At 41.7% G+C, this 19383-nt stretch overlaps 1 protein-coding gene and 1 pseudogene across 2 annotated transcripts in view; one reads left to right on the top strand and one right to left on the bottom strand.

The window, feature by feature from the left end:
- The first annotated feature begins 1595 nt into the window (after positions 1-1595).
- LOC307074208 (aquaporin-3-like) lies at positions 1596-7758 on the top strand (annotated as a pseudogene). Its single transcript has 5 exons — positions 1596-1703; positions 3467-3614; positions 4619-4756; positions 5417-5535; positions 7557-7758. The product of its transcript is annotated as an aquaporin-3-like (transcript).
- A 10916-nt stretch (positions 7759-18674) lies between these two features.
- LOC307074207 (netrin receptor UNC5D-like) overlaps positions 18675-19383 on the bottom strand; it is a gene marked incomplete at both ends in the record, with an annotated part of 172223 nt that continues 171514 nt past the window's right edge. The window contains one exon of the mRNA XM_079734232.1: positions 18675-18855. Coding sequence (XP_079590358.1) covers positions 18675-18855 — 181 coding nt within the window. The remainder of the gene's footprint in view (positions 18856-19383) is intronic.

Below are 19383 nucleotides of genomic sequence, written 5' to 3'. Positions count from 1 at the left end.
TCACGGCAAATGAGACACTCTTGTGTCTCATTTGGTGGTGAATGCTATTTTGCATGTCCAATCTTTCCATACGCCTCGTTTCCATCGCCGTCTGTTTTTCTCCCTGTTTTCCTGACATTTAACTTTTGTCTCTTTTGCCGAGCGTCACGGTTGCTTTTGTGCGGCTTTACGGAGGATTGCTCCTAAAGTACAGCTTACTCAGCATGCTAAGCTTGTGTGAGTGTGTGTGTGTGTGTGTGTGTGTGTGTGTGTGTGTGTGTGTGTGTGTGTGAGTGTGTGAGTGTGTGTGTGTGTGTGTACACTAGTATTCTTTGCAATACGGTCTATGCCAGTACAATTGTGGAAAATGAGACCTAGCTTGCTGTAGAATATTGTGGAACATTCAATCAATAACTCAAATGGCCGTTTGTTTTTTTATAAGGCCCTTTGTGCCACGAGGCATTTGGAGGACAGGTAACAGGTAACCTTTTTGAATACAATATTTGCAGCACTTTGCTGTGTGTCATGTATCGGGCTGTTCAGCTACAGTCCCGCAAAAGGATCCTAATCACTGTTTGGGCTTTGGCTCAATTCATAATATTCCTCTCCTTTGACTGTGCTCTGTCATTTTTCTTAATATTGTCAATTAAAGCAATTGCCTTAGTCTCTGCCCTTCACCCTCTGCTCGCATGAGGTTCAACATCTCTCTGTGTGTCTGAGAACCACTGGGGGCTCCACCGCGGGCTGCATATACATGATCATACCGTCTGACTATTCGCAAATGTCAGACACATTTGTAATGATGATGACAAACCTCCAGAAACGATGGAACCTACTAAGCTTACAGCTCGGATTTGACGCTTATTTTCTGTGAATGTGATTGTTTTGGTTGGTGAAGTATGTGTGCTTTGTTTGTTAAAAGTTATTTACTGGGAGAATGGACGAATGTGTATTAAAGGATTTATTTTCAAAGAAAGGACGATGGGAGGAATTTGAGTTCCGTTTCAGAGACACCACTCTGTTGCTGATGCTCGGTGACGGGGACTTTTCTATAGCAACCTCCATCACAAGAAGCAGTCAGAAAGAGCTCATGTCAAGGGCCACTTTGGTATCGGTATCGCCCATCACACAGACAGAGTTGTCTAGAGGAGAATCGCAATGGCTTAAAGGACTTCTCAAAAGTCTGATGTCCACTAATTCTTTCAGAATGTGGTATTATGTCAACATTCAATTAGTATAATAGCTATGCTAATGCTAATTCCGTATTTTGCTAATCACTTCCAGGCATGTGGCGTGGATATGGCCTATTGTTTTACGTAAAGTGGGGTTCTTTGAAAACAATACATTGGCTAATAACTGCTCATAAGCCAATGAGTATGTAAATAATTTATTTTTTTCTGGCCGATTTGCCAGTAATAGCATAGAAAGGAGGAAGAGATAAGTTGAAAAATAAAGGGGTGTAGACCTTATGATCCAAGTGCCTGTAGAGAGGGTATGAATGGGTGGAGACAGAGCCTTACTTAAGTCAGACATTTCATGAGCAAGAAAGACGCAGACTCTACCCATTGAGTAGATCACAGCTGCCAGCCACAATTAATGCTCGCCATTTCTTCATGATGGAAAAACAGAAGGCAGTACTTGAGAAGCTGGCACAGATCTCCCACATCAGGCACCTGCTTATCAAGCAGGGCCTGGCAGAGTGCCTGGGGACCCTGGTTCTGGTGGTGAGTATACGGGGCCGGGCGGGGCCGTGTGGTTGTGAACATAGATCAATAAAGATTGAGCAGACACTTTTATCCAAAGCACCTTACAAGTGAGGCTGGGGGGAATCAAAGAGTACAATCACATAGGGGGTATCTGCCTTGTACTTAATCAATTAAGACATGGACAGTTACTGATTAATGTATACAAACGTTGACAAGGCACCAAACCGTGTTGCTTGACGGTACCATACAAACCACAGAACAACAATATTACATTTTATATATAATTGCAGACTATTGTGGTTTACTCACATATTTTAGTCTTAATTTGGATATGTTATTAAGGGGGTCAGCCCTATGTTCCCACAGCCCAATGGTCCCACAGCCCTATGTTCCCACATTTCTAAAGATTTTTTTTTTCACTGAAAATTTAGAAAATCAGGCCCTATGTTCCCACTGCCCTATGTTCCCACATTTTTAAGATTTTTCTTATTTCTAAGATTTTTCTCAGAATGAAAGCATATATGGTCCCACATTTCTAAGACATTTTCAAAATTAGGTCTTGTGTTCCTTATATTTCTCTTAAATTTATGCCCTACCCTGCCACAAGATTTTTTGGAAGCACTTTTTAGTAGATTAGCGAGAATTTTTTTCCACAATATTTGATGAAAAGCATAGCAGACAAGGTTAGGGTTAGGGCTAACTCTAGCTCAATTTCAACAAGATGTTGTGGCTCAAGTGAGGGGCTGTGGGAACATAGGGCTGTGCGAACATTGGGGTGTGGGAATATTGGGCTGTGGGAACAAAGGCATGCTCCCGATATTAAGTGTAAATGATCAACAGAATGTTATTGCATTGCATTACTAGTACAATGATTGAAGGACATATAATATGTGTGTTGCGAATCCATCACTATCTGCAATGACGATTTTTATTCATTAACTAGAAGATTAGAACATTCATTTATCTCATCCAAATATTGGCAATGTCCTTTCCAAAGCCTCTCCAGTTGCCAGCACACAGCTTCTGACCTTTGGCGGTTCAGAATTTCCACAGCTCTGGATGCTACTGAGAAAAGGTCCTCTTCTGGTCTGCATTTCCCATTACCATTTATAACTTCAGATTATTTATTTATGGATCATCGTATTTACAAAACTTGTTTTAAATCCCCGGAAATAGATAATCAATGTCAGGCCTGTCCAGACCAATTTGAAACAGTTTGACTTTCAAGACGAGTAGCTTTAAACATTTTCCCTTCCTCTTGACGCAGCACATCAAAGCACATCATACAATGTAGACAACAGGGCTGTTCAACTTTACAACATTTATTAAGTCAAATTGGGCAATGATACATAGTTCAAATACTCCACATTATTAACATCAGAATCCAAACCAAGGGAAGAGGTAATAGTCTGTAAGCAGGCATTCTCAGTTCTCCCAGACAACAAATCCAGAGAGGACACCAGCTGGGTGGGTCTCTATGATGTCTGCAGCAGGCGGCTGCTGTGCAAAACACAGAAAAACAGAGAGAGAAACTCCTCCTTGACATCAGGAAAACCAAAGTACATCTTTCCATGTTTAAAGTCATTTTTCTCAGGCTAAAAGTCCCCCCTTCTCCAAAAAACAATCACACCCAAAACACCCACAAAAATGTCTGACCTTCGAGCTTCAAAACAAAAGAGACACGCCCTGGCTGAGAAGGAGACCGGGCGCATTGGGCCCCCCACCAGGGTGGTGGTGGTGCCGGGTGAGAATGGTTTCAGCGTCCCTCCCTCATCCTGCAGATGTTTGGCTGCGGTTCGGTGGCCCAGATGCTTCTCAGCGGAGGTTCCCAGGGCACATTCCTAGCTGTGAACCTGGCCTTTGGGTTCACCGCCACACTGGGGATCCTCATCAGTGGACAGGTGTCAGATAAGAGGCTGTTACAGTGGTGTATAGGAATGTATAGGGGAACTTATATGGGGGGAATGGATGGTGCGCTTGAATTCTAAGTTTGAGCAAATTGGATTAAATTGCAATGAATTAAATTGTTCGGTTGCTTCTGTCTGTACGATTTTGTAGGATTCATATATCAGCCCCTCATTGTAATGGACGTAAGCATCGGTGAGTGCAGTATTTCGTGTTTACCCTACAGGAGTAGATCACCACTCTGTTTACCAGTCAGAACGACAGCCACCCATCATCAGCACTACAAACACTCAGCCAGAAGTCAGAAGAATACAAAGAAGATGGAGGAATGGGGAGCCTTCCTCCTCGATCATAAAACAACGGAGCGCATGATGGCGTTGGAAGTGAAGACATGAAAAACAAACACTCAAGTAATTTCATTAAGTACGAGGGCTCCCGTCGAAACAGATCCATCTCCCTTTTTCAGTACACACACACACACACACACACACACACACACACACACACACACACACACACACACACACACACACACACACACACACACACACACACACACACAAAAGGGAAGCTTAATTATAAACCTCCAACCCAGATGGGGTGAGGGTGTGAATGTGAGCGTCGGGAGACAAGCGCATGCGTGAATGAGCCATCATAGCAGTTCACTTTCCCTCCAAGGTTGCCAGATTTTTTGGTTCAGAAAAACATTGACTATTGACTAAGGTATGATTGATTAAGGTACTTTTCATTTTCTTCTCTTAGCCTTTTCATCCTTCCCATTAAGTATTTGTCACAGAGTCCTCCCTCCCGTTTCTACGGGGTCTTACACACAGCCCATAATTACATGGAGATTGGCTCGGCGCTGCGTTCGATCTTTGAGAATCAGGGGCGAGAGTGTTCTCTAAGAAGATAAGAAGGCCTCCATCTCCCTAGTTGCTCTTTGAATCACTGATCATAGCTAAGAAGATATCTCCTTTAGGAGTCCTGTTTAGAAAGTCTCATGTTTCTGTCCTTCTCGCCGTCCGTAGGTGGTCCTCTGAACCCGTGCGTGACCTTTGCCCTCTGCCTCCTGGGGAGGGAGTCATGGAGGAATTTCCCGGTCTACTTCCTCTTCCAGAGGTTGGGGGCCTTCCTGAGCGCCAAGATCATATTTAGAATGTATTCTGGCAGGTGTCCTTGAAATGTAAAATGGCTACGCTGGGTTCCATCCAGCCAGAGGCCCCACCCCTAGGCTATGTCACTGAGGGGCCAATCAAACACAGACATGCCGCAAAAGACACGGGGGATTCAAATAAGCCTCGACAGAGTGATTTGTTCAAACAATTCTGCCGTATAAACTATACAACAGCGAAAACTGACAATACAGTGTGCCATTATGTTTTATTTGGTTTTTATTATCCCTACGCCGCCCGAATCAGCTTCTCAACATTGTTTGAAACTTGATCAAGCTCTTTCCTACCTTTCGTTGTGAAGCGGTGCTGTTCTTCGCCCGGCACTCAAGGTTGAACATATTTCCACTGTTAAGCGTTGTTAAAAAACCTCTGAACTTTGAGGAGCATCACAAGAAGTGGAGCTCAGCAGAGGCCGGTGTCTAGCGCTGCTCTGTGTTATCGCCCCCATATCGATCCTATTTGTTCCTCTTAATGTAATCTGATGATACCAGCACCACTGCGGCACCAACAGACACACAAGATCAATACTTATTCAATATTTACACACAGGGCCTGCTGTCAGGCAGAGACGAGAGTCTTGGAGGCAGGTGCTTACAGTTAATGAAGCAGCAGGTCTCATCAACACTGAACGCAGTAATGTGCGTGCCCCACCAGATGCGCTGTGGGACTACGGCCAGGGGACGCTGTCTGTGGACGGGACCAAGGCAACGGCGGGGCTCTTCGCTACGTATCCCTCCCCACAGCTCAATCTGCTCAACGGATTCTTCGACCAGGTAACAAAAGTGTCAGAAATCGTTTCGTCACATCCCTTACTGCAGAACAAGGGTACGATTAAATCTTTGTCACACCGAATGCTCCGGATAGCATCTCAGAACAACATACATGTTTAAGAATAGCACAATGTGACCCCGCTGCTCGATCGCTAAAGGGCACAGATGGAGCTCTAAACCACTCCATAGGTCCCCAGGCCCTCTCCCCAACTCCAGCCCCATTTAAATGCTCAGTGTTTTGTGAATCCTCCCAGTTGAATCGCAATCCAGCTATTAAAGTCAACACTTGAAAATGAAATACGGAACAACAGTTGTACTCACATACGCTGACAGACAGGCAATGAGCAACGCCTTCATCCAATCTGTTTTTTATTGAGTTAGTCCTCTGAAGTGCGCTGGATGCGATTTTTCTTTTGGGAAATAAAGATAGGGGGCGGCACTGAGGGGTGGTTTACCTGTCAAGTTGTTTCACAAGATTGTTTTTGTAATGTACTCCCTTTGCCCTGTGGCACTTGGAAATGGATTTATGCTGCTTTAACTTTAGGGGCCCGATTTTAACAGTCTGAAACGCAAGTGAGAAGCGCCAAAGGCAAGTAGCTTTGTGGTCAGTTCTATGGCGATGATGCTATTATACCGGCGGATAAATTACTCTTGCGCCCGACGCAAATCTAAAAAGGGTTGCCCTGAAGTAGCCTAATTACCCGTAGGTGTGGTTTGAGCGTAACGTGCAATAAACCAATGAGAGTGCCATCTCCCATCCCCTTTAAGAGCCATGAGCGCATTTGAATCTGAAGAGTTGATATTTTGCGTTTGCAGTCTCCGATGAGACAGATGCATGACCACATGAATTTTAAACTTCAAATGGCTCAGTTTATGGCCAAATAATATGGCCTGATTCACAAATGGAATAGCGTTTTCTTCCACGACATCAGAAATACTGAGTCCTCAAATAAATTTTGGCAAAGAAAACTTAACACACATATGATATGCGGTAACTTCGGTTCTATTTAATGATGTACGCAATACATTAACAAACATCGTTTCTTTCCAGTATTGTATGCATTATCGTCATCGACTTGTGCTTCTAATAAGCACGTGTCCCCCCGTTTAGTTTGCATGTGTTTAAACAGATGGATGCACACATGCGTGCCCGCATTCATTAATTATTGTACACATACACACGCACGCCCGCATTCATTCATTCTTTTTAACACTCACTCGTGGTAAAACAACGTTTTCTCACGATCAAATACTCATCAATCCTAAAAGTTATGGGCTTGTGCAGGATGTCTGTGTTAAGAAAATATGTGTTTGCTGTACGGTGTTTGCAGATGCATTGATTTAAAAGTACAACTTATTACCGCTGAATCAGCTGTTCTTTCCCAAATAATTTACCAAGAATGTGTGGCTAGGTAGATGAGAGAATCAAAGTGTATGCGCGAGGTGCACAAGCAATATCATGCATGCGCCCTTAAAATAGCATCTGAACAACGCGCCACTGACTTTAAACCAGGTATTTCCTGGTTTGTGGCGGAATTTTTTTCTGAAACTGCAAAATAGCACTAGGGAACGCCAGAACACGCCTCCTCCTTTCGCTGAACCTAATTTAGCGATGCGTGCCTGTGGAATGAAAAGAACGCTCCGCGCCAGTTGCAAACTAGCAACGACACATGCGTTGGTGTAGAAAGTAAATTGCGCTGGATGCAAGATAGGGCCCAAGATGTGGAAAAAAGGAAGGAAATTAAACTTGCCATATTGCATGCCATAATGCCGAGCAGAAATGGTGGGGATGCAAGAAATATATTGAAATATAAATTAATATGGTGAAGTATCTGTGAATTAGGGTTTGTCATTCTGTAGCGTTAGGGTATCAGGAGGTAAACAAAAGCTCACTGCACACTGTCTGATGTCTAAAGCACCTGGCCTCTGTTGGATATTTCTTCAATGAAAAGCGCTTTTAATTAAAATAAATCATCATCTGACATCAAAACCCCATAATGTACTCTGTGTCGGCTGTGTGTCAGCAGATGGAAACGGCCACACTAATCGTGTGTATCCTGGCCATCGTTGACCCCCAAAACACCCCCATTAACCCCGGTTCACGGTGGCCCTGGTGATCGACCTCTCCATGGGCTTCAACTCGGGCTACGCCGTGAACCCCGCCCGGGACCTGGGTCACGCCGCTTTACCGCGCTGGCGGGCTGGGGCGGCGGGGTGTTCACGTGAGTAGTCGAAACATTTTAGATACAGTAGGGAGATTGTATCACCTGTATCCCAAAGGGAGGAGTTTGGCTGTGAATGCTTTTTGGGTTGTAACCGAGTAGAGCACATGATGGAAACATTGAAGGTCTGCACTGCAACAAAGTCTATTATCTTCTATGATTCTGAATCGATTCACAACTTCCACAAATCAATGAATATATTTTTTTAACATTTTGTCTTCTGTCGTGTTGACATTATTGCCATCAGTTGATATACTTTTTCCAACTATAAAAACGTGAAACTCTAATGTACGACCTTTGTATTGCCAGTCAAAAGGTCATGGAACAATTCAATTAACCCTTGGTAGGGACTCTATACCATCCCTAATGAAACATAGAACGTCTGGACACCTTACTGATTGGCTCAGGTGAATTCTGACATATTGCCTTAAAAAGCACACTAAAGAAGGATGGAAGTCCATTTCAACTGTTTAGTTTTATTTAGTATTGGCTTCATTTCCTTTTTACAATTTCTTTGCAGTTCAGTATCACTCAAACGTAGCGCAACCTGCCCTATGTCAGTTTTGTACTGCAGCTTTTAAAATTTCTCGAGAAACTACTACTACTACTACTACTACTCAAGACACAGAAGATCTCAGAAGACTTGTCACATGAAAATATATATGTATAATTTCAGCTACAAACCAAGCCACTGCTACTAGAAAAAGTACATATTGCGGGTTTAAAATTGTGAAACTAATTTCAATTGAGGTGTCTGCTGCTACATTACTAAAACGGTCATCCAAAGAAATATAATATGTAAATATTATATTAATTTTATAGATTGGCTGATAAATCCTTTAACTCACTCCATGGTACTATTTTCGATTATTGTATATAATTGACACTGCCATTTATTTTCACAGGAGTTATCTATTATTTGTATGTGAGGAACTTGTCGGGAACATGCTGATTTCAAAAATATATTGTTTTCAAAATGTCGCTGTGTCTTCAAATTTACCTTGGTGGTAAGATGGACGCTGCATGGCATCTCCTGTCCTCCCCTTTCCTCTCTCTCCTGTCCCCTCTCCTTTACCTGTCTCCACTTCTCTTCTTTCCTTATCTCCTCTCCTTAGCAATTTATATCCGTATAGTTACATTGCCCAAATAGCCTCTTAAGACCATCCAGATGTTCACGTTTCACAATGAACATCAAAAGTTACGTTGCTAAAGAAACCTCCGGCCAATCAGAAAACTCTTGCTCTCTCCGCTCTTGGTGATCCAGATGAAAGTAAAGAAAATAAACCTTCTGCTCTGAGCAAAGCCTTCTGTGCAGATTTATTTTCATCTTTTAATATCATTCATGACATTTAAAAGTGTATATTTTGGGGGGTTTTGAACCAAATTAGCGCACCCCTTTGCAACGCCAAGGGTTCACGGTTATCGACATCTTCAAACTCCATCATGCTGTTCATAACAAAACATAACAAAAAAATTAGGGCTGGGCAAGTTAACGCAATCTTATTTTAACACAATTAATACAAATTGACGCATTAACGCATGTTCTTTGGTTTTTCTTTTGAAAGGTTTTGGCCACAGAATGTCAACATTCATATCAGAAGTCATTTTTTGTTAGCTTACTTCTTACTTTACATTCAATTACACTTGAAGTAAGTGACTGCCTGATTACAATTGCAGTAATTGACAGCCTGTTTACAATTCCCAAATCTGTGGCACTACTTATTTAAATTTAACTACACTTGTAGTAACTGTTAATTTACAATTGTACTATTTGACTACCTGTTTACAATTCCCAAATCCGTGGTGTTCCGTAAGTATCATATTCAACCCAAACAGAGTGAGTCAATAAATCTCCCTCAAGATCACTTGGTCTGTGTAGTGGCAGCTTTTCAGCGGCCGCTTCTGAGAGCGGGTAAATCCGGACAACGTGCATCTTGAATTATAGATCGATATATTTGTTCCCTTCCTACTAAAAATACAAACAAAGATGTCCCTATCGCATTCACGCGGTTGAAATAATGTTTGCCACTTCCTCTCCACCTGGTCATAGGTAACCCATCAATATATTTGACTGTCAGTCAGAACGTCAGACGTCACGCTCAATTGGCCAGACAGAACACGGCAGTCAATCTGATTTTCAACATAGAATTACGTAATTGTAAATTACGTAATTCATAATACTATTAATTCACCTCATAATTCACCTCATAATACTATTAAACCATATTTCATAAACTTAAATATAATTATTTCAAAAGTGTCATCAATCTTAATCACTCAAATTAATTTGCAAACATAAATAACAAAATGGCTCCAGCAGTCTGATTTTTGCTGATTAAGTCAATTTGGTGTGATTGATAATGTGTCATTCCATTTGTTAATCTCATTTAAATTCAATTGGAGTGGATTAAAAATATAATTTTAAAAGTGTGATTAATCTCACCAATACTATTCGATTAATCGCGATTAAAACTTTTAATCGTTGCCCAGCCCTATAAAAAATTTAAAGTCCTAAATTCTTGCAAAAATCCTTGAATTCCATGGGATTTCTTATTAGCGGCTTTTGGAACCTTCCGTATCAGAGAGGCTTTGAAGAACAAGTAGACTGAAGAATTCAGCCATCTTGAAACATGCATATAAACTCTGTTGGGGCTGTGGGATGTTTTACTCCAAATCTCTTACCATATTTCGGACAGCGGTGATTTGTGGGGCCGTGGCCGTAGTCCCTGTGTTTTACATCTATGCGCTTTAATGTGATCCTTAGTGACCAGGAGCCTTAATCCTACACAACGTGTAAACGCAAACCATTATTTCATTTGCGTCTTTATTTCGAACAAAAAAATAAATAAATAAGAAAAGCAAGTATGACACATCATACAAATACACATAACACAAAACAACAATAATTCTAAATTGTCATAAACAACATTTATAAAATAAATGTAGTGTCTGTGTCCGAAAAGGAGTGAGAGGAAGCCGAAGCTTATGCATTCCCACCCCTTTTTAACTGCTCGTAATTATCTGCTATGCATTTATCAGTTTTAAACAACTATATACATAATGCACATTCAAATTATTCATATTTATACAATACCCTTATATTTACAACATTTACAAAGCCTTACAATTTTTTTTAGAATTGACAAAAATAAACAAACAAACGAAAACTAAGAAGAAAACAAAACCCCAAAATCACTTATCCCAATACAACCTATGTAGCTAATATCACACTCAAAAACACCCACATCCATCATGAAAACGTTCAAATAAACTGTTTTTGTACCACTTTTTAAACTGAATTATGTTTGTGCTAAGCTTAACTACCTGTTCTAAACGATTCCACAAATTCACCCAACAAGTTAATAAGTTCCCCTCCCAAATTATACCCACCCTGTCTGTCCATAAATTGTATTTGGATGTTTCCCGGAAGTAGTTGACTTCTTGCCTAGAACATGATTTGTGCAGTCTTAAATTGAACCAGATCGGTGAGCTTCAGCGCGTGTGAATTTAGAAATAATGAGTTGGTATGTTCAAGATATCCAACGTTATTGATGATCCTTATTACTCTTTTTTGTAATATGCACGGCTGTAGGTTGGTTTTGTAAGTATGTAACGGGAAGATAGATATGGCAATATGATTGTATCATAGAGAGTATGTTATGATTTGTGGTCCAAAATGTATCTTGATTTTCCCAATATTGCAATAGTTTTTGCCAGTTTTGCTTTAACATGATTAATATGTGATTTCCAGGAGATTTTGTGGTTCAAGATCACACCCAGAAATATTGTTTCATATACTCTTTCTATACTTATTTAATCTATTATCAATTGCACTTGAGGGTTTGGTTTATGATTTCCAAATAGCATAATCTTTGTTTTGCTTAAATTAAGACAGTTTGTTGATATCAAACCAACTTTTTAATTTCTGCTGTGATGACCTCCAACATCTGCTTCAAATTATCACCGGAACAAAAAACATTTGTATCATCCGCAAATAGAGTAAATTTCCACGAGTCCTGTTTAAATATTTTGATTCATGATCACCTATTTCAACAAATTGTTGCCTGTTTCTTAAGTAGCTTCTCACCCAGTACAATCCAACCCCTCAGATGCCATACCGTTCTTGTTTAGTAAATAAAATGTTGTGATTTATTGTATCAAATACTTTTTTTAGGTCTATTAATGTTCCCACTGCCAGTTTTTTATTGGCTATTCAATTGGTGATTTCTTCGATAAGTTGCATTAATGCCATTGATGTTGATCTCTCTGTTCGAAATCCATATTGATTGTCGACCACAATCTTATTATTTTCTATGAAATTATCAAGTCTCTCTGCATAGAGTTTTTCTAGGATTTTTGAGAATTGGGAGAGAAAGGAAACAGGCCTGTAATTTGTGAAATGGTGTCCATCCCCATTTTTACATAATGGTATTACTTTTGCTATTTTCATTTTGTTTGGAAATGTACCGGATCGAAAAGACATGTTACATATGTGGGTTAATGGTTCTGCAATTACCTCCATAACATTTTTATGATAATCTATCAATATTATTGTAATCAGTAGAGGATTTGCTCTTACATGTTCTTGCAGTGTCTATGATTTATTCATTTTTTATTTTTTTGCTCTTAGAAAAATAGAGCTGGTATTTCTATCCCAAAGATCAGTATCCACCACTTCATTTGTTTCTGGGTCATAATATTTTTTTTGGTCCCACATTTACGAAGAATTTGTTAAAACCATCAACCACATCATCCATATTATCTATTGTCTTTTCTTTCTCCATAAAATACTCAGGGTAACCTGTATTTTTTGATCCATTTCTAATAATAGTATTTAGCACATTCCATAAACCTTTCATGTTGTTTTCGTTATTCTCTAGTATTTTGCTATAGTATTCTTTCTTACATATCCTAATTATATAGGTTAATTTATGTGTACAGTGTATTTTTCTTTTTGCAGGCATTTTTTAAACCCTTAGTGATCCACAGACTAGTTCTGTTTTTTTCCATCACTGTATTGCTTCACAGGACAGTGTTTGTCATAAAGTGATTTAAAAACGTTAAGAAATCCATTGTACGCTTTGTCAGTATTGTCTACCTCATATATTACCCTCCAATTCTGTTTCGATAAGTCATTAATGCATTTATGTTGTCTTCGGTTCTCAGTCTTTTGTATTTAAAATGACTGGTGTTCTTTGGTTTCCTATCATTACAATGATAAACAACAAAAACAGGCAAATGGTCACTGATGTCACTGTATAGCAGTCCGCTTACTGTATTGTGTTCCATAATATTTGTGAATATATTGTCTATTAATGTTACCGAATGAGAATTAATTCTACTTGTTATTGTAGGATATAAACCCATACTGTACATAGTATTGATGAATTCTTCTGTCATTTAATGTTTTTTTGGATTCAAAAGGTCAATATTATAATCCCCACATATGAACTTATTCTTTAACATGTTTTCCATCCAATCTTTAAATATTTCAATGTTCGATCCGGGAGCTTAGTATATACAGCTGACAATAACTTTTTTGGTCTTTTCCATACAAATTTCTACTGTAACACATTCCAATAAATCATCAATCTCTAATAGTGTTACAATGCTGTCCTACCATACTCGTCATTATCGTGGTAGGCTAACCTATGTCTGTCCCGACGTGGTGTGCTGAACTTGAGGCATGTTCCTAATCTTTCCCTGGGAGCATGCAATCTTACCTATCTAGGGGGTTTGGTGCGGGGTACTTACCACAGGTCCACAGCCACCATAAACAAACAGATCCATGTCACGCCGCACCAGCCCCTCGTCTCAACGTGACCAGCCCGCGCTTTGTATTCTGTCTTTCAATTCTTTGCTGTATTTACAACATGAACAAAGTTCTCTAATGTAAGTCCTGCCAGAAACGTGTGTCCTTCGAGTTAGGTCCTTTGATTCCGAGTCTCCAGCACTCCAGAGACTCTCCACTCAGTCTCAAACTCTGAGACTCACCTGCCGCCTCAGCTGTTGCCATTTAACGCTAATGAGCACCTCAACACCGCCCCCTCTGTGTGATGCCCTAAGCATACGCATTAGCTAAACCTATTCGTAACACTAGGTCAGCGTATGAACGCAGCATTTTTCAATAAGCCGTCATTACAATCCTCCTCTTTACTTCCTGATGTATTCAACCACAGCACCCACCACCATATTATCCTGCAGCCGCGGCCAAACATAACCCCGACCGGTGAACCCAACCATAACATTTTCCAACCTCATTTGTTTGGCTTTGGCCGCTAGCAGGATCCGGCGCCTTGCCTCTGACCCTTCGCTCTAACGCGTTAATGGTGGTCGATGCCGGGGGGGGGGGGGCGGCTCCACTCCAGATGACCATTACACAAAACTTCAAAAAAGTGTAATTTGCTTGTGGTTTCCTTTATGTCGACATTTCCCTTCTAATTTGACCGCTTGAGAGAAACAGATACAATGGCGCATTTCCACCGGAGGGTGCGGGTCGGTTCAGTCTGCAAATGTGCGGCACGGGTCGCGTTTCCACCGCCAAAAGGGAGCGTGATCCAGACTGAGCCATATTGAGTCTTACTCGTCATGCATGGGTACTGAGACGCCTGAAAGGGTGAAAGGGCAGAATAGTCACTTCCGTGCGACAGGGGGATAATAACAATAAACACAGTACCCGCAAGGTATTTCTGGACAAAGGTGAAAGCTTTGTTTATTGAAGAAAATGTTGTGCAATAGTTGGACATCCTTTTTGGACGTCCTACATTGTTGCTCTTTGTTAATTGTGTTGCGTTCTTCTTTTTCATTGGACTTATTAGCAGGCTACACTGTGTGGGACTGCTATGAAGTCACAATGTTTACGTAGCTGCCACGGCTAACGCTGTCCGGCTTAAACCCCGCGCTACCATAAGGGTGCTGTCGGCGATGGAAACGCGAGCTGTAACTGAGCTGGGCTATACCGCACCCTCACTACTGGGCTGAGGCGTGCTGGGTCCGAAGCGTACCCGCCGGTGAAAAAGCACCATAAAGCTACCCCTTTGAAAGCGCTACTGAAACGTACCCAAGTGAGGTACTTTGAGGTGCTGAGGTCAGTCTGTGCTGAGTTCAGTTCTTCCTGAGGTCAATTCATATTCAGACACTGTGGCTCCACATTCAGGGAAGGGCCCTTCTTTTAGTTCATTCATCTAATCGATGGACAGATAAATAATTGATTGTACTTTGAGAATGCATGCAGAGTGCCGACGAGAGCCTAAGTAAGCCGGTCAGAAGCCCACCGCAGGGTTGAATTCCCCGGGGCTGTCGCTAATGTCAAGATGTAATGTGGTCCCAGATCTGATGTCCAACTCGCCTCCCTCTCCTTCCCATCTTTGTCTTCCTACAACGATTGACCACATTTGCACTGTTGCCTAGAAAACCCCACAAGCATGCTGAAATATTTATATGGTATTGAATGTTGAGTACTCCAATATTTCCATCTGTTAGAATCTTGTAAATCAATGTTCTTCATCTGAATTACTGCGAAGTCCTAACTCTGCCTATTAACTGCAGATTCAAGTGACATACATACGAGGTTATTAGGATAATCAGTAGGGTCAATCAAAAGCTAGCTACACTTACATGTTCGCAAAAGAATCATGTCTGACATTGATTTGTCGAAAAGACACCTATGCTCACTTTAATTTGCATTCATCCAGTAAAAGGTATGATATCAATATAGCAAAGTCAAGCAGTGTACTCACCTTGAGTACAGAGCAGTCACAGGGAAAGTTCAAACTGGCAGTGTGTGTCTCTAGGGAGGGTCAGAGTGAAGAACATTTCAGGTGTGAACATAATGTAAATTGATTTAATAATACTCCTGTGATTTCAAGTGGTGTGAGGAGGTCAGGATAAGTAAAAGTGAAAGTGGAGAATACCTGGGGAGCGGGGGAAATACATAATGCATAGCGAGAGTCCTGCGACCAGGGGTCACTGCAGTCCATTATGGTTCAAGTTGTAGGAAGGGGCTTCATTTCAAGATGTGCTTATTACTTGGTTGACACTAAAGATCTTCCATCACTAGTCCAGATTAACTCCTAGTGGTTGAGTATATTCAAGTGTTGACGGATGGGTTTTATCACCTGGTTTTATTGATATTGGAGGAATTTGTCAGGAGACGGTATATGAAGTTCAAAACCGTCTTCGTCGACGACAGTGTTTGGCACTCAATTTCTAAATTGCTAAAAATTGAAAGGTACCTAGTTCAAAATATTCCCAGCCAACCAGTTGATGCCGTCGACCAATCAACTCCATTCAGCAGCTGGCCATGACCACATTGTGAAATAAATGGAAAGGATACCTTTTCGTAATAGTATGTGATGGTTCTTCAAAATTTAGAGTTGGGTCGCTCAACAAATCACAAATGCACTATTAGCAGTGTTCAAAAGACAAATAACTGCATTTATGCACAGATATAATCAATGCCATTCTAGATGGGAAATGAAAAAATATCGAATCTATCAGACAGGTCGATCAAGCTCAAACTTTAGAGAATTGTCATTTTGACATTTGAAAGTCCTTGTTGGCGTGGCCTTTGCTGTGTAGTATTACCAAACAGGCCGAGAGTCACTCCCAAATATTTCTCGTAAAATGCCGCTATTTACCTATCAAATGGCTTCCATGATGGGCACAAAGTGAATCATTTATGTTTGTGAATAGTCTGGATTTTATTTACTCAGACACGCCAATCATTCTTCATCCTTCGGGACATCCTGTCCTCTGATCTACAAATGGGCTGGGGCCATACCAAATGTCACCATCAGAAGCCCACATCTGTTACCCACGAGTGGAGCTACGGGCTAGTAACTTGCTTCAGTGTGTTACTCATGGAAACCGTGTGTGACCCAACCACCTTGCAATTTACAAGTACACAGTAAGTAAGAGCAAGAGCACATTTAGTAAGAAGTAAGTAAGAGCACACATTTTTGACCTTAAGAAATCAAAAGGGCATGACATTTTTTCCCGACAGGGGAGCTTTAGGTATACCGTTGAAATAATTATCCTCTATAGATCGTCATCAATTATAAATTAATGGATTGAACACTTAATATGCCATGTTTTGTCAATAATAAAGTTATATATGAATGGTTTATCAAGGCTGAAATGAATGTATTGGTTGAACAGTATCTGATTCAGATTGGGTGCAATTATTCTGTTATCAAATTTTATTTTATTTTTTATAAAAACACATTCAAAAAAATATACATAAATGATGATTGCCATATATCATCCATTAATCGATGGTGCAAAAGTATCTTACTTTTCGCACTACACTACACATCTTCTGGGCCAGCAGTTGTCAGTCCTTGCTCTTGGAGTTTGCAGAGTCGAAGGTGGCACAGATGCGCTGATGGATGGACGGGGGGAACTTGAAGGCTGGAAGAGAGGAATCGGCCCCTCTTCGGATCCCCTTCCAAGTCCAATCCCCAGATTTTAATCCTAAAATACGTCAGTTGTGTTTGTTATAGTTTATTTAGGATTAAAATCTTTAGATTGGTCTTAATACTTTCTAGAGGGTTCTGCAGAGGTACTGGGCCCTGCTTCGGGGTGGGAGAACGTGTGTGGGTGGAGCGGGGGGGGGGGGGGGGGGGGGGGGGGGGGGGGGGGTAATAGGAGGAGAGATATCTCCAAGGAGAAACCACATCTTGGAAGGGGATCCGAGCGACGCTCCTCTAAAGTAGAATCCCGATGAGGGCTAACACAAGGTGTTCCTCAGCGAAGCAATGGCATGGTACCACTAACGGAAAAGTACTGAAAGAAAAGATCTCAAAGCAAAGCGACGGCCAACAGTATAATCTGCAGTAGTATACAACTTTACACAACAACATGATATCTTTGTAAGATTAGTATTCTGAGAGTTAGTTAGTTGTTGGTGTGGGTCTGTTTCCGTGTATGTGAGAGTTGTCGTTGTGTGTGTGTGTTTGTTCCTGTGAGAAAGATAAACTGTTGTTTTGTTCCTGTATGTGTGTGTTGCTTTCTGTGTGAGAGTTGTTTTTCTGTATGTGTGTGTTTCCATGTATGCATGAGAGAGAGAGCGCCTTCCATTTTGTGTACGCATGTGTTCTTGTGTGTCAGAGAAACTGTGTTTATTTTAACCGCAAGACGATATTATATTGCTTCCCAAAATCCCTGCTCACACAAATCCCTCCTCTCTGACAGTCTTCCGTTTCACTGAGCGATCCGTTTAGTGTTTGACGGTCGGATGAACGGTTCGATTAACTCACTATCAGAGCGAAGTCGATTAGTGAGTCTCGCCGAGTTTCACTCTGTCTTTGTAACACTCGAAACACAAGGAATAACACAATAAAACATGAATGAAAAGAATGCGACCATAGACATAAAACACTACGATTTTGGCAGACAACCCCCAAGAAATAAGAAGTGTGGTCGGTCCTCAGAGGCTCAGCGAGAGGCGGTCCGAGCTGCACACATTTCTTAGTATTTTTGAACCGTATTCACTGCCCCCCGAGGAAAGTCCTCCCTTCCCTCTCTTCCCCTCCCGCGTTGGCATTCCTGCTCCAGCATTCACCGTGTCGTAGCGTAGTGTTCCGCTGGAACCAAAGCAGAGGTTATTATCTTTTTGTTTCGACATGAAAACAAAGTGCAGAAGCTCAGCGTTCCTTTTCTTCCTCCGAGCTGATCCCTGTGGCTGTGCCACACGGCTCAGAGTGACCGACACCGCAGGCGGAACAAAGCCTCGGCATCTCTTCTCCAACACCATCGTGCTCCTGCGCCTCCTCTTCCTCCTCCTGTAGCGCCACCGCGGGATCCTCACCAGAGTTAATGAACCTTAAAAGTCCCCCACCAAGGTCTGGGTCCTCCCGACGTGAACCCTACAAAGGCCTCCCAACCCCGGTGGGTGTTTTGTGTTTTAAGGACTAGAATTCAGTCCTGCTGGTCGCTGCCCTGCCCCAGTGGGGTGAATGTCCTGGGTGACGGGGCCCTGTCGATCTCCTCCAGGGCACAGGCCAGGGAGTCCACGTCCCCCGAGGTCTGGTGCTGGGTCTCCCACAGGCTCAGGATGACCGCTGACGGGCTCCTCTGGCAGGCGAAGTAGCTCAGGTTCCTGGAGGGGTGGAGGGGGGGAAGGGGTGGGAGGGTGGTTGGGTGGAATGAGGTGGAGGAGAGGGAGGGAAGGGGGAGGAGGGGAGAGGGAGGAGGAAGAGAGGGAGGGAGGGAAGAGGTGGGGGTGGTTGGGTGGGATGAGGTGGAGGAGAGGGAGGGATGGATGGTTAGGATGGATGGAGGGAGAGAGAGGGTTGAGAGAGAGAGGGGGGGAGAGAGAGAGAGGCCGGTGGAAAGAGGATAGGATGAAAAGGTAAGTATGGAAAATAACTGCTGTTCAAACCCACTTTTTGCTGTCAGAACAAAAATAAACAATGTTGCATTGCTGCTTTATATTGTATGTTGAAACTTTTCCAACAGTGTTCCAAATGAAAATCTCTGACGTAATTTAGCTAGATAAGAGGTGTGTTTCCTTTCCAAGAATTTATGTATTTTATTCCATAATTGAAAGTGGCTGAGATTGTGTTTATTAGCGAATAAAATTGTACAATGTTGACATCAATGTATTATTTTTTGGAGTTTACGTTGC

The sequence above is a fragment of the Pollachius pollachius genome (genome assembly GCF_949987615.1).
Source record: "Pollachius pollachius genome assembly, chromosome: 4".
NCBI lineage: Eukaryota > Metazoa > Chordata > Actinopteri > Gadiformes > Gadidae > Pollachius > Pollachius pollachius.
This window is presented reverse-complemented; position numbering and strand designations above follow the sequence as displayed.